At 53.0% G+C, this 27,793-nt stretch overlaps 1 protein-coding gene across 4 annotated transcripts in view; it reads right to left on the reverse strand.

Moving 5' to 3' along the window:
- The window catches only part of MYO7B (myosin VIIB), a 62,725-nt gene extending 35,788 nt beyond the window's left edge, over positions 1–26,937 (reverse strand). Inside the window, exons 1-14 of one of the 4 annotated variants that reach the window (XM_073241635.1) lie at positions 26,812–26,931; positions 15,249–15,290; positions 12,278–12,391; positions 11,091–11,243; positions 9,719–9,903; positions 9,220–9,341; positions 6,791–6,933; positions 6,038–6,151; positions 4,562–4,715; positions 3,668–3,744; positions 2,815–2,934; positions 2,379–2,521; positions 1,740–1,950; positions 1,251–1,386 (exon numbers count right to left, since the gene is read on the reverse strand). In XM_073241635.1, the coding sequence (XP_073097736.1) occupies positions 1,251–1,386; positions 1,740–1,950; positions 2,379–2,521; positions 2,815–2,934; positions 3,668–3,744; positions 4,562–4,715; positions 6,038–6,151; positions 6,791–6,933; positions 9,220–9,341; positions 9,719–9,903; positions 11,091–11,243; positions 12,278–12,391; positions 15,249–15,266 (1,690 nt within the window). In that variant the 5' untranslated portion in view covers positions 15,267–15,290; positions 26,812–26,931. Of the gene's footprint in view, positions 1–1,250; positions 1,387–1,739; positions 1,951–2,378; positions 2,522–2,814; positions 2,935–3,667; positions 3,745–4,561; positions 4,716–6,037; positions 6,152–6,790; positions 6,934–9,219; positions 9,342–9,718; positions 9,904–11,090; positions 11,244–12,277; positions 12,392–15,248; positions 15,291–22,427; positions 22,526–26,811 lie in introns of those variants that run through there. The other 3 variants (XM_073241632.1, XM_073241633.1, XM_073241634.1) reach the window with 3 other exon arrangements.
- Between the last annotated feature and the right edge of the window lie 856 nt (positions 26,938–27,793).

Consider the following 27,793-nt stretch of genomic DNA (forward strand, 5'->3'; position numbering starts at 1 on the left):
ACAGCCATACACGGGCCACCTTTCTCATTTTTTTAAGCACCCCAATAGGTGGGCCACTCCAGGCCTTATTTCTCTAATCAAAGCCATGAGTTAAAAAATTAACTCAAAATGGATCAACTATCTAAGTGTAAAAACTGAAAATAAAAACTCATGGAAGAAAATAGGGGTAAATCTTGGATTAGATAATGGGTTTTTAGTCATGACACCAAAAGTACAAGGAACAACAACAACAAAATAGGTAAGTTGGACTTCATCAAAATTTAAAACTTTGGGCTTCAAAGGACACTATCAAGAAAGCAAAAAGATAACCCATGGGATAGGAGAAAATATTTTTGCAAATTATATATCTGATAAGGTACTTATATCCAGAATATAGAAAGAACTCTTACAACTCAATAAGTAAAAGACAACCTAATTAAAACATGGGCAAAGGACTTGAACAGACATTTCTCCAATGATGATATACCAACAGGCAATGACAAAAACAGATAATAATGTGTCAGCAAGGCTGTGGAGAAACTGGAAACTCACACTTTGCTGGTGGGAATGTAAAATGGTGCAGCCACTTTGGAAAACAGTGTGGTAGCTATTCAAAAAGTTAAACATAGAATTACTGTCTGACCCAGCAGCCCCTCTCCTGGGTATATACCTCAAGAAGTGAAAACATACATCCACATGAAGACTTGTACATGAGTGTTTATAGCTGCATTATTCATAATAGCCAAAAAGTGGAAACAGCCCAGTTGTCCATCAACTGATGAAGAGACAGACACAATGTGGCCTAGACACACAGAGGGTTGTTTCTCTGCGATATAAAGAATCCAGGCACTGATGTAGACTACAACACGGATGAGTCTTGGAAACATTATGTAAGTGAAGGAAGCCAGTCACAAAAGGCCATGCAGTGTATAGTTAGTTCCCTTTATATGAAACTTCCAGAAGAACAAATCCATAGAGACAGGGATCAGTGGCTGCCCAGGGTTGGGGAGGGTTGGGAGAATAAGGATGACTGCTGATGCGAGTTTCTTTTTGGGGTGATGGAAATGTTCTGACACTGTGGCTTAAAATAGGTGAATTATCTGGAAATGTGAGTTATCTCTCAATAGAGCTCTTACCACAAAACAAAACAAGACAACACATGCCTGGCCCATTCCATTCCCCTGTCCCATCGCCAGCTCTGCAAGATGACCAAGGACTCTCAGCCCTCTTTCCGAGGGAAGGAAGGGGACACGGAGAGGAGCTCTACCTACCTTCCACCTGGTAGTACACCTCACCGGCAAAGTGGGCGATGCCAAACCTGGTGTCGTGGATGTTCCTGGGCTGCAGGAAGGCCTTGTTGGCAGCATGGACGCTGTTCAGCTTTTGGAGCATGGTGGCATCTGTCCCCTGGAAGAACCATGCTCCCTGTGGGCTGAGCCCCAGAGTACAGCCTCCGGGAGGCCAGCCGGCACACCCACAGGACTCTGGTGCCTAACGAGCCCCTTGGGGCATGTGCTTGAGTCTAACTGATCGGTGACTGAGCTGTCCTTCTGCCGGGGAGCGGGAGTCAAGGCAGAGTCCAGAAGGCTTCCTGCAGGGGGCCTGAGGTGGGCCTTGAAGGAGAGGCCCCGGGGCTGCCCTGCTGACTCCCGGCAACCCTGGGGACAAATGGGCCCCCCACATGGGTCTCCTGACCTTGAGGAGGAGCCCACGAGCAAGCGAGGGTCTGCACCCCCAGGGCAGCCAGCCTGTGGGCACACCTGCGGGAAGTGGCTCTCTTCGTCCAAGAGGGAGATGATGCCCACGGGCCTGAGGGCCAGCAGGTCCAGGGTGGGCCGGTTGTCGCAGTAGTGGACGTAGTCCCAGGTGATGCTCTCAGAGCGGCACTCCTCCTGCTCCGCGGTGAACACGTGCTGCACGAAGAACTGCTGCAGCTGCTCGTTGGCGAGGTTGATGCAGAGCTGCTCAAAGCTGCAGACGCCACACCGCCACGGGGGCGGCGGGTCAGTCCAGTCCCCCCGCCAAGTGGGCCCTCGGGGGCACCGGCCGCTTGCACAGACATGCTCTCAGATGCGATCCTCATCTTCACCCTAACCTCATGTGATAGCTCGCCCTGATTCCTGAGGACACCCAAGGGGATGATGGGGGCCAAGGCTTGTGCCTGGCTCCCAGGGGTGCTTTAGCTATGTGGCCTTCTCGAGGGGTGTTGTGGGTGCTGGGGGCACACACAGACCACCACACTGCAGAAAGACTCGGGCCTGCTGAGCAGATTCACCCTGAAGCAAGAGGCCCCTGCCCCCAGTCCGGCAGGGGAGAACAGGCTACCCTCCAGCTTACTCAGTAAGAAAGGAGCTAAACTGATCTGTTTTCTGAAAGCAGGTAGGCTGGGATCTTCATACCTATTGTTCTGGAAATTTTCAAAGCCAAATATGTCCAGGAGGCCGATGGCCCTTCGCACATTTCTGGGGTCCTGGGCAGGTGGGGTGAAAATTGCTGCATTGATCTTCTTGACAATCCACAAGAAGAGGTTTCCATAGATGCCCTGAGGAGACACAGAGTAAAGCCCGTGGGCTTTGAAGCCCAAGAGGAAGGCTGCCCCCTTCTCCAAGTTCATCTGGACAAGCCGCATGCACACTGGAGCTCACAGACCTATGGAGGGATGTTACCCCTCCTTTAAAGGCAAGACACCCAGCCTGGAGGCTAGGAAGCCCATGATCGCCAGGCAGCTGATGGCCGTCGGGCCTTGCCCAGATTTCTCTATTCATTCTGGCTCTCAACCAACAGGGCAAGGCGCCACGTTCAGTAGACAGACACCCTTGTCCCCCAGCTCGGCACCTTGACAAACGCATCCCTTCGGTCTGCAGCCTGGGTGATGTTCAGGGGCCTGGTGACAAACTCCCCACGGATGTTAATGGAGTGCTTGATCAGACAGTCCCGGAGGGCCTGGTTCCTCACCTGGGAGACGGGGTGCGATGGGGGATGGGGCTGGCACATTCACAGAGCTTCCAAGAACTCTGAACCAAATGAAGACCAGCAGCAGCAAAACGTGCCTAATGTGATCCCTTTTTTCCCCTTTTGATTCTGTTAATTTCCCCGAAGTGTCAATGGGGTGTGATGTGGAGGACACTGCAATGTCCCCAGTGCCAAGACACTTCCCTGCCCAGCGCCTGCTGCTCTTTCTCCGGGTGAGGCTCCCTTCATTGTTTGTAAACCGAGAGGGCTAAAGGTACCCACACATTCTACTTTCCCAGCATAGCACAGCTCATGCAGAAGCCCTGGGCTCGAGGGCATGGGGCACAGACGCTTTGATGGGAGGCAGGACAGGCCCAGCATGAGGTCACTGGTCAGGTGGCCGGGGTGGGGAGAACTTGGGTACTGGGTGGGATAGAGAATGAGGATGCTGGGTGGAGGCCACAGAAGAGCCGGGGTAGCACCGGACAAGGGGAGAAATGCGTGCTGAAGCCGGACCAATCATTTCTCCACTGTGTCAGCAATTAGCTCACACTGCCCTCCGTTCCCACCCCGAAACCTGCTAAGTGTGGAGGACACAGGAGCTGAACCGAGAGCCTGGGAGAGACATGAGAGGCAGGAGCAGAGCCTGGGCAGGGTCTGCGATCGGGGGCCCTGGATCTGCCAGCCGAGGCCCTTGCACCCCTCACGAGGCTGCCAGACACAGCAGCCAGGCTACCTCCAGTAACTTCACCACGGTGGGAAAGGCCGGCGTGTCCATCACGTCAGAGGAGTCCAGGTTCTCGAAGACCGCAGCTGGAGAAAGAAGCAGCAATGCTGAGTGGCAAAGCGGCCTGAAGTGGTGCCAAGAGCCCGGGAAGGCTGGGACACTCATCCATTGAGTTCTTTGGTTGCCTTTTTTTTTTTTTATGTTAGAATGTCTGTGTGGTTCCTTCTAAAATCTGTAGTCATTTTTTTATAGTTTACATTTACATTTCCAGTTCCCTGTCTAGATTTTCAAGCTTTGCTTTTCCTTTTCATGAACGTAGTGAGCATACCTGCTCTCTCGTCTATATCCTGTAATCGCATCTCTGAAATCTTTGTGGCTCTGTTTCTGCTGCCTGTTATTTCTGCTGGTTCTTGCTCATGATACCTTGTTTCCTGGTCCCCATTTGTTTTTGGCTGCATGCGGGATGTTGTGTTTGGAGAACTCTTTAAAGGACTGATTTGTAAGCTAGATTGGTGCTATTTTCTTCCAGAGAGGATTGTCAGTAGCCCCTGTCAGGTGCTTGGGGGATAAGAGGCCAGGGCACCCTAACCCCTGGCCCAGATTTTCACACACTGGCTTGCATGTTCATGCATGGCTTTGTTTACTCTGGCTCAGCCTTATCCCGAGAGACAGCCCTTTGGGGTCTCAGCTAAAGGTGGGGGTGACTTATCAGAGTTCCCCTTAATTCCAAGAAGCCTCCCAAGCACACCAACATGTCAGTGTATTTTTCCAAGACAGGGTTAGAGCATGTGACCTCAGTGGGCCCCCCTCAGGCAGAAGCCCCCAGAGATTTCTTCCTCTTCCTGCCCCAGTCCCCCAACTGTCCCTCCTCAGGGGGTGCAGTGTAGGTGGAAATAGCATTACCCATGAACTCCACGTTCCCCAGGTGGAGGATGGCTGCCAGCAGCTTGCTGAGGTCCCAGTTCTCAGAGTCGGAGAACATGAGGATCTTCATGGCCGAGCGGACGTGGGCATAGTCCTTGGCGTCGTTGAGCCCCTCGCAGGAGGTGCAGTTCCCCTGTGGGACCAGGCACCTCAGCTTTCTGGGGCCACCTCCACCCTACCTCCTCCACTGTAGGGCCAGTAAGGCAGAGATGCCTCAGGGACTCAGCCAAGGGCCTGGTAAGTGACATTTCATAGGCCCTGAGAGGCCTCCTGGAAGTCCAAGCTCAGAAAACGCACGAAAGTACTTCTGGAGGCAGAATCACAATGACACAGGTGCAGTGTGCCTGGGCTTTACAGCCAGCATGGGTGTAGCTGCATGGTCTCAGCCAAGTCATTCAGCGTCAGAATCTTTATTTGTTACCCATCCGAAGTAATGCCTGCCTTCCTCTCTCTGGGGTCATTCCTCTAAAACTTTCCACAGCTCCCCTTGTGCCAGGCCTGTGCCACCTGTTGGGAATTCAGAAGTGGAGAGACTTGGTCCTGCCCTGGGCGCTTGCATCCGGGAGGAGAAGCAGGGAGCAAGTGACGACGTCAGAGGATGTTACAGGTGCTAAGACCAAAGGGCAGCAGGGCCAGCCCTACGGGGCATGGGGACAGGCTTCCTGGAGGAAGTGCCGGAGTGGACCCCACATACAGAGCCTCACGGCAGCACAGAGAGTGACCTGGGCAGAGAACAGCTGGAGCTAGGCTGTGAGGTGGGAGGCAGGGTGGGGGCTCAGGGAGGCTGGAGCCATAGGGAGGGAGAGGCTGGTGGGTGGTGGATCTGGGGGACTGGGACACCCACCATGCCATGGAGCCAGAGGGAGCCCCTGCGGAACTGTGGTCGGAGCTGTGGTCTCACCTGCAGAAGTTCTGTAGGGTGGGTGATGCATTAGGGGGTAAAATCTGGTGCTGGGGGTGCCCCAGGGGCAACTGCTGCCCTCGTCCAGGCCAGAGATGGAGGCCTCCAGACAGTGAGCGTGAAGGGAGGGCTTAGGCCGGAGGGAGAGTCCAGAGGTGGAACTCATCCATTCCCCTGCCAACAGCAGGAGCCACGGTTCCGGGCCGGGGTGCAGCCCAGAACAGAGGCAGGCTCCTGCTTTCCTGGAGTTCAGGTTCTAGGGGCGCCTACAGGAATGCGCAGATGGCATGAAATTGGGGTAAAAGTGTGGCGACCCCACCCCAGCACCTACTGGGTGGCCGGGAGCCTTTCATCCTGTGGGACCAAAGGAAGGCAATGCTGGTGGGAAGGCCCACGGGCTCAGCGAGAAGGAAGGAAGCAGGGGACAAGGGCAGGTCTCTGAGAGCCATGGGGTGGGTGCAACACCGGCGGGGGCAGAGCAGGGCAGGGGAGGCCTCAGTCCCTGCCTCGGCGGCTTCGGGGGGCAGCTGCTTCGGGGTGGGGCCGGGGCTCACCAGGCTCAGGCAGCGGTACTCAGAGGGCATGCCCAGGCCCAGCAGCTGCTTCTCCTCGGCGCTCATCCCCAGCAGCATGCTGTAGAAGATGTGGTAGTTCCGCTCCTCCGGGGCCTGGCGGTGGGGGGGGGGGCGTCCGGGGAGCCGGGGAGTAGTTGCCCTAAGGCTGGAGGCCTTAGGACTGTCTCCCCCTCCCAGTCCCGGCCCAGCTTCGCCTCCCAGGGCTGGCAGCCAGGTGTGGCTTCAGCATTGCCCTGAGGAGCAGCCGGCCCGCTGGCTGTCATCCTCCTGGCCCTCCCAGGCTGGCTCGTGCCAACAGCTCTGTGATAAGGGCCACGCACCGTGCCCTGAACTCACTGCTCCCAGGCATGGGAGGGCACCCTGCCTAAAGTCACAAGGGAGGGACTGATGTCAGGATTCAGACCCTCTGCTGGGGACTGGCCAGGCCTCAGGAGTAATTCCAGTAGAGGTGTGGAGCAGTAGGCATCAAAGAATGAGGGAAATTATACGGATAGAAAATTCAAAATGGAAAATCCTATTATTTCTTTTCCTTGAATAATGGGAGAGGACCATCATGATCAATTCTTGGGTCCTTGGTTCATGTCAGGTAAGGCAGGGGTCCAGTGGTAGCAAGCTGAGGCCTGGGGGGGCCCCTGGGGATGAGGGAAGGAGGGGTGAGAATAATGGAAGGGAACCCCTTCCCGGGGTGGGTGGCGGTCTCCCCGGCACCAGCACGGGGAGTGGAGGCCTCACCTGCCGGCACACCCGGGATTTCTCCAGGAGAAATTGCTCGATGCGTGCACCCTCTATCACCCCACTGGGATTGAAGTAGATGTCAATGTATTTCCCAAAACGGCTTGAGTTGTCATTTCTGATGGTCTTGGCATTTCCAAAGGCTGAGGGCCAGAGGGTGATGTCCACGATGGGGACAAAGAGGAGAAAATTTACTTTTAGTGGGGGTCATCCAGGAAGGCTTTTCAGAGGAGGTGTTCAAGCCCAGAATTGAAGGATGGATAGGAGTGCCCTGGACAGTGGTGGCAGCCAAGAGTATAGGCTGAGAGGAAGGCAAAGTGCAGGTAAGGCTTTGGAGGTCAGAAAGCATGGGGTATGTCTGTGCAGTGGGAGATCTGGCTGGGGCCTGGGATCCCAGAGGAAAGCAGAGGAAGAGAGACAGAACTGGTGAGTGTGCGGAGCCAAGCAGCGTGCAGCCTTGAGCATATGCAAAGCACAGAAGTTTGGAGTCAGTGTTCCGGTGATGGGGGAGGCAGGGAGGCTCCTGAGGAAGTGAGGCAGCACACTGCACTTTAGGAAGACCGCTCGACTGAAGGCTGGAGGCTGGCTTAGAGAGGGCAAGCTTGTAGGGAGAGTGGCAGGAGCTGGCCTGGGCCAGAGCACAGATGAGGAGGCCAGACCAGCGGGCATCTGGGTCGCAGCATGACCCGAAGTGCATCTCACAGAGCTGTTTCTGCAGGTTTGTCTGTGGGACCCACAGGAAGAAAGATCCTTTGCATCATATCCTAGTACATACACCCCCACCTGTATACATAATTAAAAGAAAATATTTAGTACCAGCTCTTACCAAGAGTAATGCACTGGGTTATTTCCTATTCTGTGCTATCTAATTTTTCTTAAAAGACTGTTTTCATGACCCACTGGTGGGCTGTGTTACAATTTGAAAATACCACTAAATAACAGCATTAATCCCATGAGAAGAAGGAAAAGGGTCCTTTGGTTTGACAGGTTTAAGAAACACTGTGCTGTCTCTCCCCCACCCTCCCCACCAGAGGAATCCCATGTACAGCAGACGGTCTGAGAAGGGCGGTAGTTCAAAACACCTACTTAGTGTTGTGGAACCCAGGGGCTGATTTCTCCTCAGGAAAGAATCTGTGTGGGCTTTTTGGGTTGAAATTGACAAGCTTATTCTAAAATATATATGGGAAGGGGAAGGGCCTAGAGTAGAAAAGAAGAACAAAATTGGAGACTATATGCCACCTGATTACAAAACTTACTAAAAAGCTACAGAAATCAAGGTGTGTTGTACCGGTGAAAGAGTACACACACAGGGGAACAGAACAGAATAGAGCATCTAGAAATAGACCCACATCTGTATAGTCAATTGGCTTCAGACATGCAAAGGCAATTGAACAAAGAAAGATTTTGTGACAAATGAGGCCAAAATAATTGGATGTCCGTATAAAAAGAAGAAAAGAAAAGAGAAACTCAGCCCATACCTTGCACCATAGGCAGATTTAACACAAAATGGGTCACAGACCTGAATGTAAACCTAAAACTACACAACATCTAGAAGAAAACATAGGAGAAAATTTTTGGGTCACGCAAAGATTTCTTGGATACAACACCAAAGGCATAATCAATATGAGGAAAAAAAGTGATAGATTGAACGTTATCAAAATCTAAAATGTTTGCCCTGCAAACGACACTGTTGATAGCCTGAAAAAACAAACTATAGACTGGGACAAAATATTTGCAGAACATGTATCATATAACGGACTTGTATCAGAATATATAAAGAACTCTTAAAATTCATTACTAAGGAACCAAATCAAATAAAGGGCAAGAGATTTGGAAGGACACTTCACCAGAGAAGATTTACAGATGGGAAAAAAACACATGAAAGATGCTCCACCTCATGAGCCTCCAGGGAAACGAGCTAAAGCCACAAGGAGCTGCCTATATGCGCATGCGGACTCGAGTGAGGACCGCCACTCTGACAGCACCAGGTGCCGGTGAGCGTGCGGAGCAGCTAGACCTCTCAGACTCTGCTGTGGATTGCAGCCACTGTGGGAAACATCTGGCAGGTTCTGACAGTGAGTGATGGCTCACTTGCCATCTGAGCCAACCACTTCACTCCTGTACATTTACCCAAGATCCAAACCTGTGTTCACACAAAAATCTGTATGCAACTGTTTATCCGGGCCTTATTCATAATCACTCAAAGTTATGAACAATCCAGGCGAGTGGACAGCCTGTGGTACCTCTGCGATGTGATGAAAGGAATGAGTCACTGGTAGGAGGAACGGCAGGCGAGAATCCCAGATGCATTATGCTGACCAAAGTAGCCAGACCCCCAAAGCTACGAACCGTCTGATTCCATTTATATGACTGTGGTATAGAGTCATAAGAAATACATTAGAGGGCCAGGTCTCAGGGTGACCTCCTACCTTCCAGGATGGGGTTGGCCTCCAGGACCTGCTGCTCGATCCACGAGTGCTGGCCACTGACGGTGGCCAGGAACTGCAGGATTAGCTTGGTGGTCTCCGTCTTGCCTGCCCCAGACTCGCCACTGTGCAGAGGGTGTGCAGGGCTATCAGTCAACAGAACAACTACTTTTCCCACACCTCTCAACTCGCCTGCAAAGCCACCCTGGGCCTGCTTGCTGGGCCAGTATGAATGGGGACACCTTCTCCCGTTGCAGAAATCCCACCGTATCTGCCCATAAGTCCCTGTGGGTCTCAGACTGTCTACACTACATTAATTCTTGGTGTGTCCCAGCTCATCAGCGAGCCCCTCGCAGGTGAGGTTTTATCTGGTTCATTCCAGGACCGCCGGCCTTGCAGGCATGCTGGTGGGGAGACTGTTCAGCAGAGAGGCAGCTCCTGGGCCCTTAGGAGACACCTGGCCCGCTGAGCCTCACAGGGACGCGGGGAGTCTGCCCCCCACCTGATAATGCAGCACTGGTCCTTCTTGTTTTTCTTCATGTTGAAGTAGCAGGTGTTGGCGATGGCAAAGACGTGAGGCGGCAGCTCACCTATGTAGCGGTTATAGTACAGATGCACCTGCTCCAGGGTGTAGAGGGGCAGCAGCTGGAATGGGTTCACGGCCACCAGGATGGAGCCTGTGTATGTCTGGGAAGGGAGCAGGTGGTTAGCGCCCTCTACTCTGAGTGCCCCCCCCCGGGAGCTACCAGGACCACCTGATTGTGGAGGGCACATGGGGCCCGATTCTGGGCCAAGGAGATAGGACTCAGCTGCTAGACCCTTCCCCCAGAAAGATGGGGTGTTCACCAGGAATGAGAGCTTGAGGGAAGGGGTGCATTCTCAGGAAGATGAAACGAGGGGGTCATTGTTCAATTTTAGCATTCTGCCTGGTACTGAGGAGAGGCTTGATAAAAATGAGCTGAATGTATGAAATGAGTCTTCAGCCCCTCCCACGAGGGCTTCTGTGTGGCTGCTTGACAGCTGTAGCCCTCATGACCTCTCCTCTGGGACCCCAGCCCAGGGCCACTAGCTCATCTGGAGCCCCCAGCAGGCCTGATTGTTCCTCTGGGTGGGGGCAGGGACAGCCAGCTCAAGTCAGGTGATTATCCACATCTTAGTTTTCATCTTAGGAATGAAATGTCATGACAACCAGATAAATGAATGCAAGCATAAGCTCTTTGGAAAGGACAAGCTGCCATTCATTCTAGCTTACTGCTGTTATCAGTCCCAGGAGCTCTGTCGCCCAGTCAGCCAGAGGGGTCTCAGAGGACCCTATCCCCTCCTCAATCTTCTCTCCCAGCCCTCCTCTCCATTCAGGGTCCCCTGCTCAGTCTCCCACTCCTCTGGGCATCCTAAAAGCAGGGCTGGTCGGAACCCAACATGCCCTTTCCCCCTGTGAGGGGCACAGGCAGGCAATGACTCCCGCAGGCCATGCCACTTAGGCCACGTGACTCTCCTGGCCCTCAGGAGAGGGCAGGGTCTTCTGCCTGGTGACCCTGTCTCAGCCACATGCCTACGAAGAGGCAGGACAGAGAATATGCCCACCCCATGACCTGTGGTCCATTTGGCTGCCACAGCAGACCCTGCCCTGGCATTCTACACATCAGCTCTCTGCACCCTTGAAGGTATTGCCCACCCTGCTTCTTTTGGACTGAGGAGCAGATTCTGAGGAATGTTAAGTACCTTGCCCCCCTCACACAGTGAGGGCACAGGGAGAGGGGAGTGAAGAAGGTGTGCCTGGCTCCAAGCCCCAGGGTATGGCCTTCTTCCCCAGCCAGGGGGTCAGCACACGGACAGCAGCCCTGTGCGGGCTCCGTGGGGACATGAGGACTCACATAGATCTTGTGTTGCTGGTAGCGGATCAGGAGGTTGTGCACCACGCCTGCCTCATTCAGGTCCCCCAGGCGGATCATGTCGTCCACACCCTCGGCTGAGCTGGGGTGCATGGGGCTGACACTGCCAAGGTCCTCTGCTCGGATCCAGTGTTCCTGGAACGAAGGACACAGGATCTCCTGAGGGTGGTCTCTGCACGGACCAGCTGCTGCCCTTCTCCCGGTTCTCAGCGGGTCAGCTGGCCTGGTGGCTAGACTCTGACCAGGGTCATCTGTGGTTAAGGTCACAGGAAACCTGTGACAGGATCGGGTCAGTCTGTGGCCGGAGTCAGCCCATACCTAAGACCAGCAACCAGCATGTAGCTGAGGCTGAGTGGATTTCAGACCAGGGGCAGAGGAGCCTAGCCAGTAGTTAGATTTGGCTGTGATTAGGATGGGGGCACTTTGCAGTTGGGGGCCTCACAGACTGTTGGGATGAAAGCATGCAAGTAAAAGTGTTTTTTAACATCATTTTTCAAACAGAAGATACTACTATTAATATTTTACCAGCTTCCGTGTGTGGAACTCCCAGGTCTCTGTCTAGAATCTTCTCCTTGGAAGCCAAGACTCCATATGCCCCGCCCTGCAGTACCTCAGCCAGGAGGGCTGCCTGAAGGAGACCGAGGCGCCCAGCTGGGCCCCTTTCCCTGTGTGCCTTTCCTGCCACAGCCCTTGGCGCCCCCCTGCATCCCCCAACAGGTGGCTGAGCTGGGGCCCTGCCACCCTGAGCTGCATGCCTCCTGGCTGGGCCGTTCTGCTCAGCTCCCTCCTCCTCATTCTGGGGCCCTCCCCTCTGTGTGCTGTGCCCACATACCCTTCTTCCCACCTTCTTGGCCTGCCTGCTCCCCTCCTTTACTTTGCAAAGCAGCTTTCTGCCCTGCCCCAACCCTGCAACAGCCCCTGCCCCACTTGACTCCTTCCTGCTGGCCGCAGTGCCCTAGCTTCCACCTGCCAGTTCCCGCCCTGCCCTCTCACACGGAAACAGTGCCCATGGCACTCAGTGCTCACCATGACAGGACCCCACTGTGGTCTGTCCTGCCACACGGGTCCCCCCTGGTGTTGGGGAGCAGCACCAGGGAAGGGGAGGGGCTCAGGGCCCTGGAGGGGAGGGCGCAGGAGTGGGGCTGAGAGGGCTCCCCGGGCACACCGACCTTGCCCTCATCATCTTCGATCAAGATCTTGCCCGGCTTAGTTTCCTTGACAATACCCCCGATGGCCACACCAGTCCCGTTGGCAGAGGTGGGGTTCAGCCACACATGGTCCCCCTGGATAGCAGAGAGAAGACGTGGTTGGATCCCTGCTCCACCTTCCCCTTCCTGCTGTGTTGCGGGCGGTCCCTGAGAGCTCCCGGGGATGGGGGACGTGACCCCCCTCCCTCCCTTGTGGTCGCCCCTCAGGGTGGTATGGGAGGTGGCGCTGGAGGCCCCCCTGGCCTGGCTTGGTTCTAAGAGACAGACAAGCCATATTTACAAGAAACAGACCCTCTGTGAGGAAGGAAAGGAGAGTGTTTGCCCCGTGACTAGCAGTGTAGTCCCAGACCCACCGGCTGGCGTGAGGCAAAGCCTAAACTCTCATCATGTTTCAGCCAACTTGCAACACGACAATGACCCATGAACCTCTTTCTGATCAGAGAAAGTTCACCCGTTCAAAGAGGACTGAATCCTGAGGCCCAGCAGGGACACCTACGAAGATACTGAAGTCCAAAATGGGGAAAGAAATGGGTGAATAACACCCGCCAAGGAAAAGCGAACAAAACCGCCACAAAGCAGTGGGAAGCAGTGACCGAGTACTTCCCCACGATTTCCAAATACTCCCCGACGTGTAGATCAGAGGCAAAGGGGCCCAGAAATGAGATGCTGGGACAACTGGAGAGGATGGCTCATGAGCTGGCGGAACTCCAGAAAGAAATGGAGGAAGCGAAATAGGTAACATGGGCCGGAAACAAAAGCAAGAATGGAAACAACAGGGAGAGAAGCAGGGCTAAAAGCACAATAAAGATCACAGAAGACGGGAGGGGAAAGGGGGCGAAGCGACATCGAAATTTTACAAGTGAGGATTAGGAAGAAAATGATAGATATGGATGATGGGCAAAATAGAAATACTTGGAGTGTCCAAGAAAACTAGAGAGGTGAAAAAAAAGGACAGAAAGCTTATTTAAAGATATAATTGAAGACAACTTTCCAAGAATTAAAGAGTTCTTTAATTTTTGAGTCTGTGGATTTTCAATTTTCAATCTATGAATTGAAAACACACCAAGTATCAGGAAAGAATGACAAAGAAAAAAATCAATGCTAAGATGTTCTAGCAAAGGTTATTGGACTTCAAAAATAAAGAAAACAATTTTTTTATGGGTAGGCAGACAAAAAGATGAGTTCACTTATGTGGAGAAAATTCAGGACAAATTCAAGCCCTGTATTAGGGCTGAACAACTCCTGTGAAGATCTCAGGAAAAGAGCAGCCCACCTATCACGTGGCCACTATCAAGAGAACAGAAGTCTAGTGTTGATGAGGATGGAGAGAAACTGGAACCCTTGTGTACTGTCAGTGAGAGTGCAAATTGTATAGCCACTGGGGAAAAAAATACTGAAGTTCCTCAAAAGGTTAAAAACAGAATTACCATATGATCCAGAAATTCTACCTCTGGGATCCAAAGAAATTCAAAGCAGGATCTCAGAGACATATTTGCTCCCCCACCCCCCCCTCCACCCTTCCCACTGCAGCATTATTCACAATAGCCAGGAGATGAAAGCAGCCCAAAGGTCATTCCACGAGCATATGCCTTGGGCAAGTCACTGAACCTCTCTGAACCTCAGTTTCCTCACTTGTTGAAAGGTAACTTTGTGGGGCTGCCTTGAAGCTGGCATCATGCCCAGCTCAGAGTAGGCACAGATGGCTGGGATGCCAGCAACGAGCTCAGTGCGGTTCTGATTCAACAGTCACCTGGCCCTCTGAAGTGTCCCTTGATAAGCAAGATGATAACCCTGCTCTCAAGGAACTTGCAATCTTAGAAGACAGCACAGGCCCACAGTTGCAACAGAGAGTAATATACACCCCCAAGAGGTACCCTCTCCACACTGCTTGAATTCCCCAGTGGGCCACTTGGAACTCATGCTTCCCATGGGCATATCCCTTTGTGAAATAAACACGGCTTTGCCTTAAAACCTCCCTATGCTTTGAAACGTTGCCACATTCTAATGTTTGTGATTTAGTTATCCAAAGTCCTTGCAATCTGAATTTTTGGACCATGTGTTCTCTCTCTGGCCTAAAACAGCCTTATCTCTAGGCTGTAACTGAAAACCAACCCTAGCTGTCATTCTGTGTGTCAGGTCCCTGGAGGGCTCAGCCGTAGGAGCCCTGAGGTGTTCACTCGGTAGGGGATGCTGCCCCCTCAGCGTGTGTGTCCAGTTGCTGGACAGAGACAGTGGCCACTTGGTGGCTTTGCACTTGAAAGTAAAATATGTAGGTTATTTTCTTTTCAAAGAGCACTTTACAGCACTATCTGGCTTTTGGATTTTGGTTGGAGTTCTGGAGGGCAGAAGAGGACATGCAGGCTGTTTTGGGGGCTCTCCTCTGGGCTCTCCCAGCTCCTAAGCTTCTGTGTCATGCACACCCCCAGGCTGCCTGGAGTCCTGTCCCCCGACCCAGGGCAGGGCACCATCTCAGTGTCCCTGACTCAATAGGAGATGCAAAGACCCTCTGCTCCCCACGAGGAGCCATCTCTTGGCCCCTGGGACACAGCAGGCACTTAGGAGATGTTTGTTGAGCTGGGGGAAGATGGTGCAGAGCAAAAGGGGAGATCTGGAGCCGTGTTTGATTTCTACCCACACCGGGGGAGCTCCCTGTGACCACCCAGTGAGACGACTGGTGGGAAGTCCCTTTGTCAAGTCAGCTTAAGCCCGAATAATGAGGAATTACTGTGCTGGTGGCCACCTGCGCAGGCCCAGAGGCTGGCCACGCTCACCTTCTCCAGACCATACCATCTGTCTTGCTCCTCAAACTCCCTTGTCTCTAGTGCTGCCCGTACAGGCGCTCGCTGCCTCTCTTCTCTCCTTGGCAGTGATTGGACTCAGCCTCTGGTAACTGCCGCAAGGAACCCCAAGGTGGAACACATGCCATTCTTACCAGCCTGAAGACCGACATCCCGAGGCAGCAGCTGCTCACAGCCTGCATGCAGAGAGAGAGCAGAGTGTCAGTCTCAGGGCCCTGCCCAGGAGCCCCTCAGGTCGGGGGCCGTGTGTGCTCACCACACAGCCCGAGTGCTCCGAGGGGCCTGGCTCAAGAAATGACTTGTGAATAAAAGGACGAATGAGCCCCATCCCATCCAAGTGCAAGAAGCAGCCGTCTGGGTTTCTTTCATGCTATTCCATCTCTCTTGAACATCTATTTTGCATTCAGCCCTGGGCTTGACGTAGGGAGTCGGGGTGATTCTGAACATCCTTAAGACACAGTCCCTGCCATCCAAAAGTGCAAATTTTATCTGGTCAGACGTCTGTGAAAACCAAGCATCCCAATATGCTATGGGCAGTGCTGAAGTAGACAGCCAATGTAGCCAAGACATGTGACATGCTGAAGACCTCACAGCACCCCAAAACACAGGTGCTCCCCCATTTCATACAAGGGGCTTGATGAAGGAATGGTGACCCCATCACTTAGCTGGGAATCCCTCTTGGACCTGCCTCCTTTCAAGCCTGTCCCCAGCACCTGGGAGCGCCCAGGCCGGCCTGCTTAGCTGCAGCAGGTGGGGGAGGGGACCAGGAGCCTGACCCAGAGGAACCGAGCCCAGCCGGGCCTTGGGGCGCTGAGCAGCGTGAGTGTGCTGGCAGTCAGTTCATCACCATGCTCCCTGCGTCTAGCACCGACCTGTCCCAGGAGGGCCCAGGAGGCGTCTGTTTATGAGGCAGTTTGACGGCGGCTCTGATGGAGGAGCAGCGGGAGGAAGGGGGACATTCTCCAAGGACGCTGCCGCTTTAGCAAAGTGCCCAGGATGTTAGGGGCCTGGTGGCGGGCCATGCAGACCGAGCGGGGAGGTGGCGAGGAGCCAGGCTGAGGCGGTGGGTGACAAGACAGAGCCGTTTGCCACTATGTTCTTTTGGACAAGGAGTTTTTTATTCCAATTTTTATGTAGCCCTTGGGCATTTATACGATTAATGGCAACCTAAACCAGCACCTCTTGAGTGTCTACAACATGAAAGGCAGTAATCAGGTTCTTTTTTAAGGTCCAAAGTTGCATTTTTCTCTCTAACCGCAAAGGAGCATGGTACCTCCTCCTGGCCCTGTCCTGGCTCTCCCGGGACAGACAGGGGGAGTCTGTGCTGGGATGTTTCGGGGTGGACAGAGTCTGAGAATCTAGGAAGGGTGTTTCCGGGGTGCTGCAGCCCAGCCTCCCTGCCCTGAGCTGCCCCTGTGGGAGTGTGTTCTCAGGTGCCCTGGGAGGCAGTGGGCACAGGAGACAGTGTGGCTCTGCTACCCACCAGCTGGAATAGGTCTTGCAAGTGACTTCATGTGCCCCTTCCCGATGGGAAGTGGCTTGGGCTTTGCAGGGCCTCTGTAAGCTCAGAGAGATGCAGGGAGGGCTCACAAATGTTTGTGCCCCCAGTCCTCCCCCAGGGAGCACCCCTGAGGTCCCCGCGGGAAGGTCATGCCCAGGCCTGAGGCTGCTGACATGGCTTAGCCAGATTCCTGTTCCTCTCTAGTGTAGAATTGGGCCCAGGTGACTGCCCATCACCAGGGCACCTGTAGCCAAGGAAGAGCCATCCAGGCAAGGCCTTGGGACTGCTTATTCCCTCGTACCAGATGGGAGCCTCGGCATACCAACAGTTAGCAGCTGCCCTGGAGAAGGCTTCCCTTGCAGCAGTCACTGCTCTGTGGGGAAATCTGTCCCCATTTTTCAGGTGGCACAGCAGAGGCTGGAGGGTGTTGAGACTGCCAAGAAGGGGATTCTTCTGCCCACCTCCAAGATCCATGCCCTTGGCCCTGCTTTAGTGTGTGTAAAAGTCTGTATAAAAGTACAAAGAAGCCCTTAACTAAACCTTTCAAGGGGCGATTGGGCCACCTCCCTGCCTCATTAACACAGGGACCTGGTGGGTGGGAGGTGCCCAGGTGTGTGCCCTGCCTGGCTCCTCACTTCTCCACCCTAGAGGGAAGTCCGAGGCCTGTGCATGGTCTCTGGCCCCCTCATCTAGGGCATCTGACACTGTGCCCCCTCACTCATGATGTCTGACCTCCACATCCACCACTCATCCCTCTCAGATGCCAGGACCTGCTTCACGGGCATCCTGCCATCTCCCAGGGGATGAACTGCCATGTGTCCCGGACCCCCAGGACCTGACCTCCAGACTCCAGTGACCTCCAGTCCTCTGTGACTGTCCCTCGTCTCCCTGTGTCCCAGAACTACTCCACTTCAGAAGCCATGTCCTCCAACTGCCACCCTCCAAACACCGCCCAGCCCAGCACCCTGCCCTCCGCACCAGGAGCGGCTCTTCCCTCGTTTCAGCACAAGCTGCACCTGGGGAACCTGATGCCTGAGGAACCTGCTCATGTCGTGAGGACAAGCAGCCTAGGAAGGGGCCCAGGGCTGAGGGACCAAGGGCCCCAGCCAAGGCCCAGTGGTCTGGCTTATATGTGGAACCGAAAGAGCCAAACAAACAAGAAAGAAACAGACTTACAAATACTGACAACAGATAGTTGGTTACCACAGGGGGAGGGCCTAGGGGATGGGTGAAACAGATGAATGGGGTAAAGAGGTACAAACTTCAAATTAAAAATGTTAGTCGCAGGAATGAAAATACAGCACAGAGAATATGACCAATAATATTGTAATATCTTGGCATGGTAGCAGGAGGTAACTACACTTACCGTGGTAATCATTTAGCAATGTATATAATTACTGAATCATTATGTTGTACATCTGAAATAAACTAATATTACAATTAAAAAAAAGAGAGCCAGTGATCTGAGAAGCAGGTCTTCCAGCCATGGTCAAGGCTTCAGACGCACACAGGTCCAGCCAGCATGCTGACTGCAACCTTGTTCTGGGCTGAATTATATCCCCTCAAATGCATATGGTGAAGTCTTAACCCCCCACACCTCAGAATGGGACTGCATTTGAACATAAGGTCTTTAAAGAGGTGATGAGGTTGAATCGAGGCTGTTGGGGTGGGGCCCAGTCCAACAGGGCACCCTTGCAAGAAGAAGAGACACTCAGGGTGTGCACGCATAAAGGGATGACCTCTCACGTGCTAACAAAGCAGCAAGGAGCGAGGCCTCAGAAAATCCAACCCTGCTAGTGCCTTGGTCTCAGATTCCAGCTCCAGAACTGTGAAGACAGCGGTGTCTGTTGTCTCAGCTGCCTGGCCTGTGGCACTTTGTTTGGCAGCCCTAGAAACGAATACAGACTTCAAGAGAGTCCCTGGCCCAGAACTGCCCAGCTAAGCTGCTCTTGGATTTCTGCCCCTCAGAAACTGTGTGAGATAATAAATCTTTGTCATTTTAAGCTGCAAAATTTTAGGGTAATTTGTTACACAGCCTTAGATAGCTACTACACGTACCTCAGCCTCTTGTATCTTCATGCATTATCACTGTTCTGGCCTTCCCCCCCCTGCATACAGATAAACTCAGGTCGTGTTTACCCTAAAATGGATTTCCTTGGCCTCATGACCCACTCCAGCAATCGCCCTCTTCTTGGTTTTGCTCCACAGCTGAGCTGCGTGAAGGAGCTGCCCCGTGCCTTCCCAAGCCCCGGGCCACAGGCACATACCCACAAACACTGCACCAACCCTTCCAGAGCCAACGTTGCCAAGCCAGGGCCAGACTTTTCAGGCATGAACTCTTTCCTGCCTGCACCCCTGGGCTTCTGCAGGACTGCCTTTCCCTGGCCTCCCTTTGCCTCTGGGGGTGGGGGGGTACCCTCAATCTCCCCCCAGGGCGTTTTCCCTCACTTGGGTCTTGTGGTGTCTGAGGGAGATGCTGCTCTTTTTGTCTGCCTGATGTGCTGTCCCTGTTTCCTTTTGGGGAAATCCACCTCCCTATCTCCAAACTGTTTCTGGTAGGTACCAAAATCATGGTACCCACAGTGGGCATGTGGTCCAGCCAAGGGCCAATCACAGGCTTTCCCTGGGATATTCTGAATTGGAGTTGGGGGTTGGTTTTCTTCTCTAGTCACAAAATGTTGACATGTAATTCCAGAACTGTCAGGAGCTATGAACCTAGTATCCTCAAAACTGCTGGTTTGAAAGAATAAAGTTGGCAGGCTGGGAAGGAAGGAGAAAAAAGAAATCCTGTTTTGCCTTTTTCCACTTTGCTTATTTGAGCTAAGCCATTTGGATTCTCTAATTGAAATCAAAGAATTCTCACTGATCTGGTGGCACTCCTTCTATTCTCTTTCAGCCTGCAGATTCCCTTCTCATTCCCACCCTCTCTCAGGACCACTGCCAGGATCAAGGCACTTCTGAGTCCAAAATCAGTGTCTCCAACCCTCATCTCTATTGGGTTGATACTCAAGACCCACCAAGGCCATATTCTCTGAATGTCTCCACAGCAGAAAGGCCATGCGCACATCAAACTCAACATGAACACAGCAATTAATCTCCTCTGTCCTCAGACCTGCTTTTCTCCCTGTATTCTTTATCAATGAATGGAGCTAACAGTTGTTTTAAATACTTGAGTCATCTTATTGTTCTCATATCCAAGTGATCACTAGGATCTGAAAATTTCATCTCTTAAAATTTGAGGATTCCAACTATATGTTATATTCAAGAAAGCCACTTTAAATATATAGACACAGATTAAAAGTAAGAAGATAAAGATATACCATGATAACACTAATCAAAAGAAAGCTGGGGTAGCTATACTAATTTCAGATACAGCAGACTTCAGGGCAAGGAAGAAGGCCCCTTTAGGGTCATTACATAATGATCAAGGGGCCAATTTTCAAAGAAGACATAACATTACTTAACATGTATGCACCTAATAACAGAACATCAAAATACATGCAACAAAAACTGACAGAACTACAAGGGAAAAAAGGTTAATCCAGTTGGAGACCTTAACACCCCTCCCCCAGTAATTGACAGATCTGGCAGGAAAAAAATCAATAAGGACACAGTTGAACTCATCACCATTAATCAACTGAATTTAACTGACATTTACAAAATACTTCATCAAACAACAGCAGAATGTACATTCTCCTCAAGTTCACATGGAACATTCACCAAGATAGACCACATTCGGAGTCATAAACACACCTGAACAAATTTTAAGAAATAGAAATCATATAATGTCTGCTGTTAGACCATATTGGAATTAACAACAACAAAAAAATTTTTTTAAAGCTGGAAAATCCCCAAATATTGAAAATTAAGAAACACACTTCTAAATAACATAAGCCAAAGAGGAAGTCTCAAGAAAAAATTTTAAATGTTTTTAACTAAATTAAAATGAAAATACAACTAACCAAAATTTATGAAATGAAGTAAAAGCAGTGCTTGGCAGGAAATTTATAACACTAAAAGAATATTTTAAGAAAGAAGTAAGATCTAAAGTTAATGATTGAAGTTTCCACCTTAGGAAACTTGAGAAAGAAGAGCAATATAATCCTAAAGCAATAAAAAGAGAAGAAATGAAAATTACAGCAGAAATCATGAAATTGAAAACAGGAAATGAATAGAGAAAAATCAAAGAAACCAAAATCTGGTTCTTTAAAAACATCAATGAAACTGATAAACCTCTAGCCAGGCTAAGGAAGAGAAAGAGAGAGAAGACACAAATATCTAGAAATGAAATTATCCCATGGATAATTGTTCTGGTTCCATGGACATTAAAAGGATAATAAAGGAATACTGTGAACAACTCTATCCCTACAAATCTGGTAACTTAGACGAAATGGACCAATTCCCTGAAAGACATAATCTGCAAAAACCCACACAAGAAGAAATAGACAACCTGAATAGGCCTCTATTAGAGAAATTGAATTAATAATTGACAACCTCTCAAAAAAGAAAGCACCAGGTCCAAATGGTTTCACCAATGAAGTCTACCAAACATTTAGGGAAGAGATGATACCAGTTCTCTACAGTATCCTCCAGGAAGCAGAGCGGAGAGAACACTTCCTAACTCATTCTCTGAGGCCAACATTACCCTAATACCAAAACCAGATAAACACATTGAAAGAAAAGGAAAATTAGAGGCCCCCTCCCATCCTGCCCATCTTTTAGTCCCCTATTGCCCTTTGCAAGGGTGATGGAGGCCTCCTAGAAGACGGACTTGCTTCTTCTGGTCTCTTCAAAAATCATTCTCCATTCCACCAAACAAGTGATATCTAAAAGGTGCAAAAAGTTGGCAATGTTATGCCTTTCCATAGCTTAGAGTGTGCCACGTATTTATGGCATTTGATGCCCTCTGGATCATAACACACCTACCCCTTCAGCCTGCCTTGCATCTCGCCTCGTCCCCCAGGTGCACTGAACCTCATGCAGTTCCTGAAATGCCCATGGTCTCTCTCACCTTGGTGTCTCTGTACTTGATCTGATAGGAGTATGGAAGGAACACACAGGCACAGACATCTTCACAGGCAACAGCTGTAATTTTCTACCTCAGCATTTGCCCCTGTTACATGTGTCATTCCATGTGTCTCTCCCGCACTTGTGAGAAGCTGAAGAATAGAACTGTGCCTTACTCCTCCCAGTAGGTTCCCAAGTATGAATGGATGGGTGGATGGGTGGGTGGGTGGAAGGATGGATGGATGGTTGGTGGTGGATGGATGGATGGATGGATGAATGGCCACCAGGGGGACAGAAACAGCCCTGCCCCCATCCCAGGAAGGCAAGTGAGTCTTGCTCCCGAGGGAAAGCCCCGGGGTAGTTGCAGGCTCCTGCCCCTTGCAGGTGGAGGCCTCTCTCATAGCTCGGGCCCCCTCGTCGAGCCCTGAGGCAGGTCGGTATTGCCGAGCCCATGGGGCCAGTGTCCTGCACTAGCCCAGGGTCAGCCTGACCTCAGGAACCAGAGTGGAGGTGCCCACCCCCCGAGAGGAGCGGGGTGAACTGCGGGCTCCCAAAACCACCCTCAAAGCTGCGGAGGTTGAATGTGGAGCCACGAACAAGCATGGCGGGGGCAACACCCAACTGGGGTGCTCTCCCCAGGGGAGAGCGGTAGGGGAAATGCTGAAAGGCCAGGTGGGGGGTGGAACGGGGGGGTGCGGAATCAGAGTGCTGCTGGGACCCAGAGAGGGCTGCAGTGGGCAGGGGGCTGGGTGCCGGGTGGGCTGTGGGCACAGAGGAGGAGACAGGTGTGTGGAAGGACACCTACCCGGGAGGGCTGCCAACCGTCGCCGAGGAGAGGGTGCGAGCGCTCTTCAGGCAGAGAGGGGGTGGGGCTGGTGCAGCTGGGCCATGTCCTGTGCCACCAGCCGACTGCCTCTTCGCACTGAATGGAGGGCCCCTGATGGGGATGGAATGCAGTGCTCCGAGCAGAACAGGAGCTGCGAGGGCTGGTGGACAGGCCCCCACCTGGTGGGAGTCAGCTCGGTCCCCAGGTGTCAGGCATCTGGGCTGCACCGCCTGGTCCAGACCGCCAAAGCCATCAAATATTAGAAGTTTCATATTGTTTCATCTAATATCTGTGTTGATATATGAGTATGTAATAAAAACAAGCTTTATTTTATAATATTATGTCATTTTTGTTAAAAAATACAGGAGGTATCTGTCTATCTATGGAGACCTGTCCTTTGCAGAGGCACCTATATTAAACCGGTTTCTTCTGGAGCCCATCAGGGTGGGGGTGGAAGGAAGGAGGGACGGAGGCGCGGGAGGGAACTTCCTTCACATTTTGCTCCTGTCACTTGGCTCTTCCATATCCATTGATTGCTTTTTTTATACACTTTACTGTTGGCAGGATTGTTGCAGTGCCTGAAATCCCACCCCTGCCCACAGGAATGCAAAGATCAGCCATCAAGGTCCACGCGGGTGGGGGGCGTGGGGGGGGTGGGAGAGGCTGTGGGCCAGGAGAGCCCTAAGGTGAGGCGCTCAGCAGCACGGGGCGTGCGGCCAGGGAGAGGCACCTGTGAGCCTAGATTCTGAGCCCCTCCGTGTGCCCCAGCCAGCCTGGCCCTGTGCTCTCCACAGCCCAGGGCCCCAGAGGGCCTGCAGGCAGCCACACCCCCTGTGGACAGGGAGCCCCACCCCATGCAGGAATGCCAGACATTCAGGGTGATGCCCCAGGAATATCATGTGACTCGGAACTAAGGAGGTGTACAACCCCGAGAGGTGCCCCCTCGCCCAGGAACACCATGCTCCTCGGACCTCACCAGGGCTGCCTTCTCTTCTGGGTGAAGGTGTTAAGCCATCGTCCTCTGAAATGTTTGCCTTCCCACTGCCTGAAGTCTGGTGGTGTGTGCCAACATGCAGCAGAGCCCTGCCCCCTCAGATCCTGGCTCCCCGCCCCTCCTGGGGAAGTCAGTGACAGCAGGGTGTCCCTGGGGGAGAAGCCCTCCAGGAGAATCTCCCCTCCTAGGGCTCTGCACCCCATCCAGAGGGTAGCTGTCCTCCACAGTGCCATGCCACGAGCACACTAAGCCTAGTGCAGCCCTCCCGCCTCACGCTTGGTGCACGCCTGGGCTCAGGTGCCCTGTGGTCCCTACAGAGCCTCCCTCTCCAGCCTCATCTGTGGCCCACTCTTCCAGACTCGGCAGCCTCCTTGACGCTGCCTTCATCCATCCTAGCTAATGCCTGCCTGTCTTTGGTCACAGGAGGCCATGGCCAGCCCTGGAGAAAACATTCCCTGCCCTGCACTGAAACGCATGGTCTGCCCCTGTCCAGAGAACAGCTGCACTGGAGCTTTGCTTTGGCGGAGTACTGACAATCCTGGCTGAAGGGGGCTGGGGGAGATGGCGCTTGAGAAGCCCGCCTGGATCCTGAATTGACTGTTTCTGCCAATGGCATTTGCTCACTTGATACCCTCTTGGTGACATCCCATCAGCAGAGATGGGTTTCTTCTCAGAAACTGGCTTGTTCTTAACTCGGGGACATTATTAATATTATCACTGCTTGTATTTTGGTTTTGCATTGCCCACCAGGAAGCTCAGAATAACTTTGATGGCTATGTCTAGTGAAAAATGCACCGGAATTTGGTTTACTAACCTTTCTCTTGCTGCATTGTATCTTCCGACCTTAATTTTCTCTTCATCTTGGTTTCTTATATTTTATTCTGTCATGTGATAGCCATCTCTGTAAGCGGCCTCAAATGACTCTCTCCACTTCCTTTTTGAATAAGGCAGGTGATGGATGAAAGGGAGACTGAGACGTGCATATCACCTGTGCATGTGGTCCCTTCCTCTGTGCTATGGCTCTGTCCCAGAACACAGTAGGGGCTCAGACTGTGCTCAGGCACTGTGCTAAGAGTTTTCCAAGAGTAGTTCACTGATCTGTAACAACGCTGCAAGTTAAGTGATGAGGTTCCATCCAACAGATGGAGAAGCTGAGGCTTCAGGTCCCACACTTGTAGGTGGCCAAGCTGGGACTCGAACCCATGCTTGTTTGGCTCTGAAGTCCTTGTCCATTCCACTTCACCTGTCTCCTTAGCTTGGCATGTCACACTTTTTAGGGTCACGCCATCCAATACAGTGGCCACTAGCCAAATGGGGATATTTACATTCAAATTAATTTTAGTTAAAATTAAAATTAAACATACAGTTCCTCAGTCATACTGGCCACACTTCGCGTGCTCAGCAGCCCCCGTATGTGGCTAGTGGGTATTGTATTGGACAGAGCAGGAGAGAACGCTTCCATTAGCACAGGAGGAGCACCTCTGCTCCTGACTCCTGCACTGGACCCCTGGCAGAACCTGCAGGTTCTGGGTTTCCTTTCCTCTGGGTCTCGTGCCTGGAGCACCCCCTCTCCCCACCATTGCATCGAGCCATCCTTGCCTTCCGGGCCCACCTGATCCCTCTGTCTTCTTTTCTGTGGGTCTTCCCCCTCCCTTGCCTGTTCTTCAGCCCAGCGATCTCTGCCTCTGTCCTCTTGATACCTGGATGGGTCACTTCTCCTTTGCACAGTCTCATCTCACCGGCCCAGCAGTGGGGAAACTGATACACGCCGCTTGATTAGTTGAGGAGGTAGACAAGAGAGTTTAAATGGCACAGGACTGCAGCACCCAACTCCATTCCCAGCTTTACTTCTGCCAGTAACTACTCCACTTCTTCATTCGGTTACATTTGCCAAGTGTCTAGGCTTCTTGCTCTGGGTGGGTGGGGGGCACAAGGGTGCGAGCAGAGCCAGGCTGTGCCGAAGGCACTCATGTCCAGTGGCCTTAGGCCAGGCACTTTACTCCTGCATCTCAGTGCCCACCTCCATGAAAAGCTAATGCAATCCCTGCCCTTTGTCCCTGAATGGCTTGTCCTGAGTGAAGATGTGGAACAAGAGCTTTTGTAAGACATGAAAAGTACCAAGTTTCCTAACTGCACCAGGTAACTGCCTGTAATGTACCTCTCCTCGGGGCTGTGCACCCTCCTCAGAGCTGTGCACCTGTTCTCAGGGCTGTGGCCCAGTGCCTGGCCTACACTTAAGTGGGTGCAGCCAGTCCTCTGGGAGGAGGCAGCCCAGGGCCAGGCAGCGGGGTGCCCTGCTTGCAGGGGAGATGGAGACCACTTCTTGCCAGAAGCACCATTGAGCCTCATAGCTCTTAAAAAGATTCATGGGGGGAATGTGCTCCAGGCTCAGAGAGGCTCCCGCAGTTTTGGTTTTCTTAGAACTAAAACCCTGAACGGAGCTCAGGGGTTTTATGGATCAGAACACAATGCAAGTCCAGAGCTACTGAGTGGGGCCTGCGCCAGGGGCCGGGGGCGGCGGGGAACAAACACCTGACGGAGGAGATTTAGGATAGGGCCCCACCCCTGCCGGCAGCCAGACCCTCCCAGTGGCTGTGACTCAGATTTCCTCCTCCAGGACGTAGAGGCAGCCTGTGGGAGGCCTCTCCTCCATCCCCTGTTCCCCCAGAGACCAACACCCCCACCAGAGGAGGCTCTGAGGCCCGGCAGGCAGAGCCCTGCCTACTGGGGGGCCCAGGCTTTTTGGAAGTGACTAACCCAATTGCCCAAGAAGGCTCGAGGTGAGGCAGAGAAGCCCAGGCTTCGGGGCCAAGCGCCAGCCCTGCTTCTTCCTGCGGGCACCTCTACTCCCGTGGCCCTCAGATGCTGTGTGCATAAATGGAAGTGATAACATCAGCGTGCTGTGCAGATGCAGTAAGGTGGCACATAGGGTCCAGCAGATGTCTGCCAGCACCCAGGCATCAGCACCTAGGCTGTCCTGCATGACCCACGAGGCCCTCTTGCTGAGGAGGCCTGCTGAGCTGGGGCAGCCTGGCACCTGCCATGCCCCACACCTGCCGGTGAGTCTGCCCTCCTGTAGCAGAGGGCTGGGGCAGCCTCTCCTCCTCCTGGGCCCCCAGGCCAGCCCTGCAATCTGATGGAGTGAATCTCTAGGCTGGGGTTTTTGGTCCCCAGTTTCTAAAAGAAATCCCCAGCTCTCTACTTCACAGGCCTTTCACACGCTGTTTCCAGGCAAACCCCATAGCACGACCCGGTCTGTGCCTCCCAACCCATCTCCTGCCCAGAGATCCTCTTCCTGAGAGCTGAGCCCCCCCGCATCCTCCCAGACCCTGCAGCTGGCCAGCAGAGAAGCCCAGGGCCCTGCCTTACCTGGTCCGGAGGGGGTCTGGCTCCCTCCCTCCCCAGCCAGCCTGGCGCTCCGAGAGTAGGACAGGAGGCAGAGACAGGGCTCTGGGTTCTCCGGAGCGCCGGGGAGAGGAGGAAGGACACCAAGAGGAAGTAGCCCAGTGCTCTGGGCCCACGTAATTTATTACAGGACTTTGTCCCTGGCTCCAGCACATCCACTCCCACACGGCTCCAAGAGCCCGGCCCCAGAGCCTCACGACAGCCTGATCTTTAACCCTGGCCTCTTCTGCCGAGTCCCCGAGGGGCATCAGGTTCTGCCCTCCACATACCGGTTGCTGGTCTCCAGCCAAACCCCGTGGTGACCATCAGCTGACCATTCAGGGAACTCTGCGTCTTCCCGGGCATCACAAGGACTCCAAGGAACCCACACAGGGGCTCTGCTCCCAAACACCCCTTGTCTTAACTGGGGACACACACAGGGGATGCCAGAAAGCCTTATAACAGGCTAAAGGCCATCGGGGAGCTGGCATCCCGATAGGGTTTCTGGGAGCAGAGGGGGCAGGCTTGGGCTGCTCTTGAATGAAGTGGGGACTTCCGCTGTGGGGCAGACGCAGACCTTTCTGAAGGGAAAGGGCATCAGGCAGTGTGCCCTAGGGGCACAGACTGGAGGGGCCAGGCAGCCCCAGGTGGGAGCCCAGGGGTGAGACTTTGAAGGCAGGTGGAAAATGAGTCCACGGGAGAATCCTGCTCAGCGGCAGCCCTCTCCTTGGGTGAAGAGAGGCCTCAGGTCCTTAAAGCTGGCCAGCTAGAGCCAGTCAGGTCCTTCCCCTTCCCCAGGCCCTTGGGAACTGGGGGTCTTGGGAACTGGAGGTCAAGGTGTGAGAAGTAGCTAACATCTGGTAGATAAGAGCTGAGGCCAACGCAGGGCTGCAGTGACCTCCGGCCTCCTGGGGACAGAACCCACGTGCTGGTGGGACAGAGGAACACCGAGGGCACAGCTGCAGGG

Source organism: Manis javanica, chromosome 7 (genome assembly GCF_040802235.1).
Source record: "Manis javanica isolate MJ-LG chromosome 7, MJ_LKY, whole genome shotgun sequence".
NCBI classification, from domain to species: domain Eukaryota; kingdom Metazoa; phylum Chordata; class Mammalia; order Pholidota; family Manidae; genus Manis; species Manis javanica.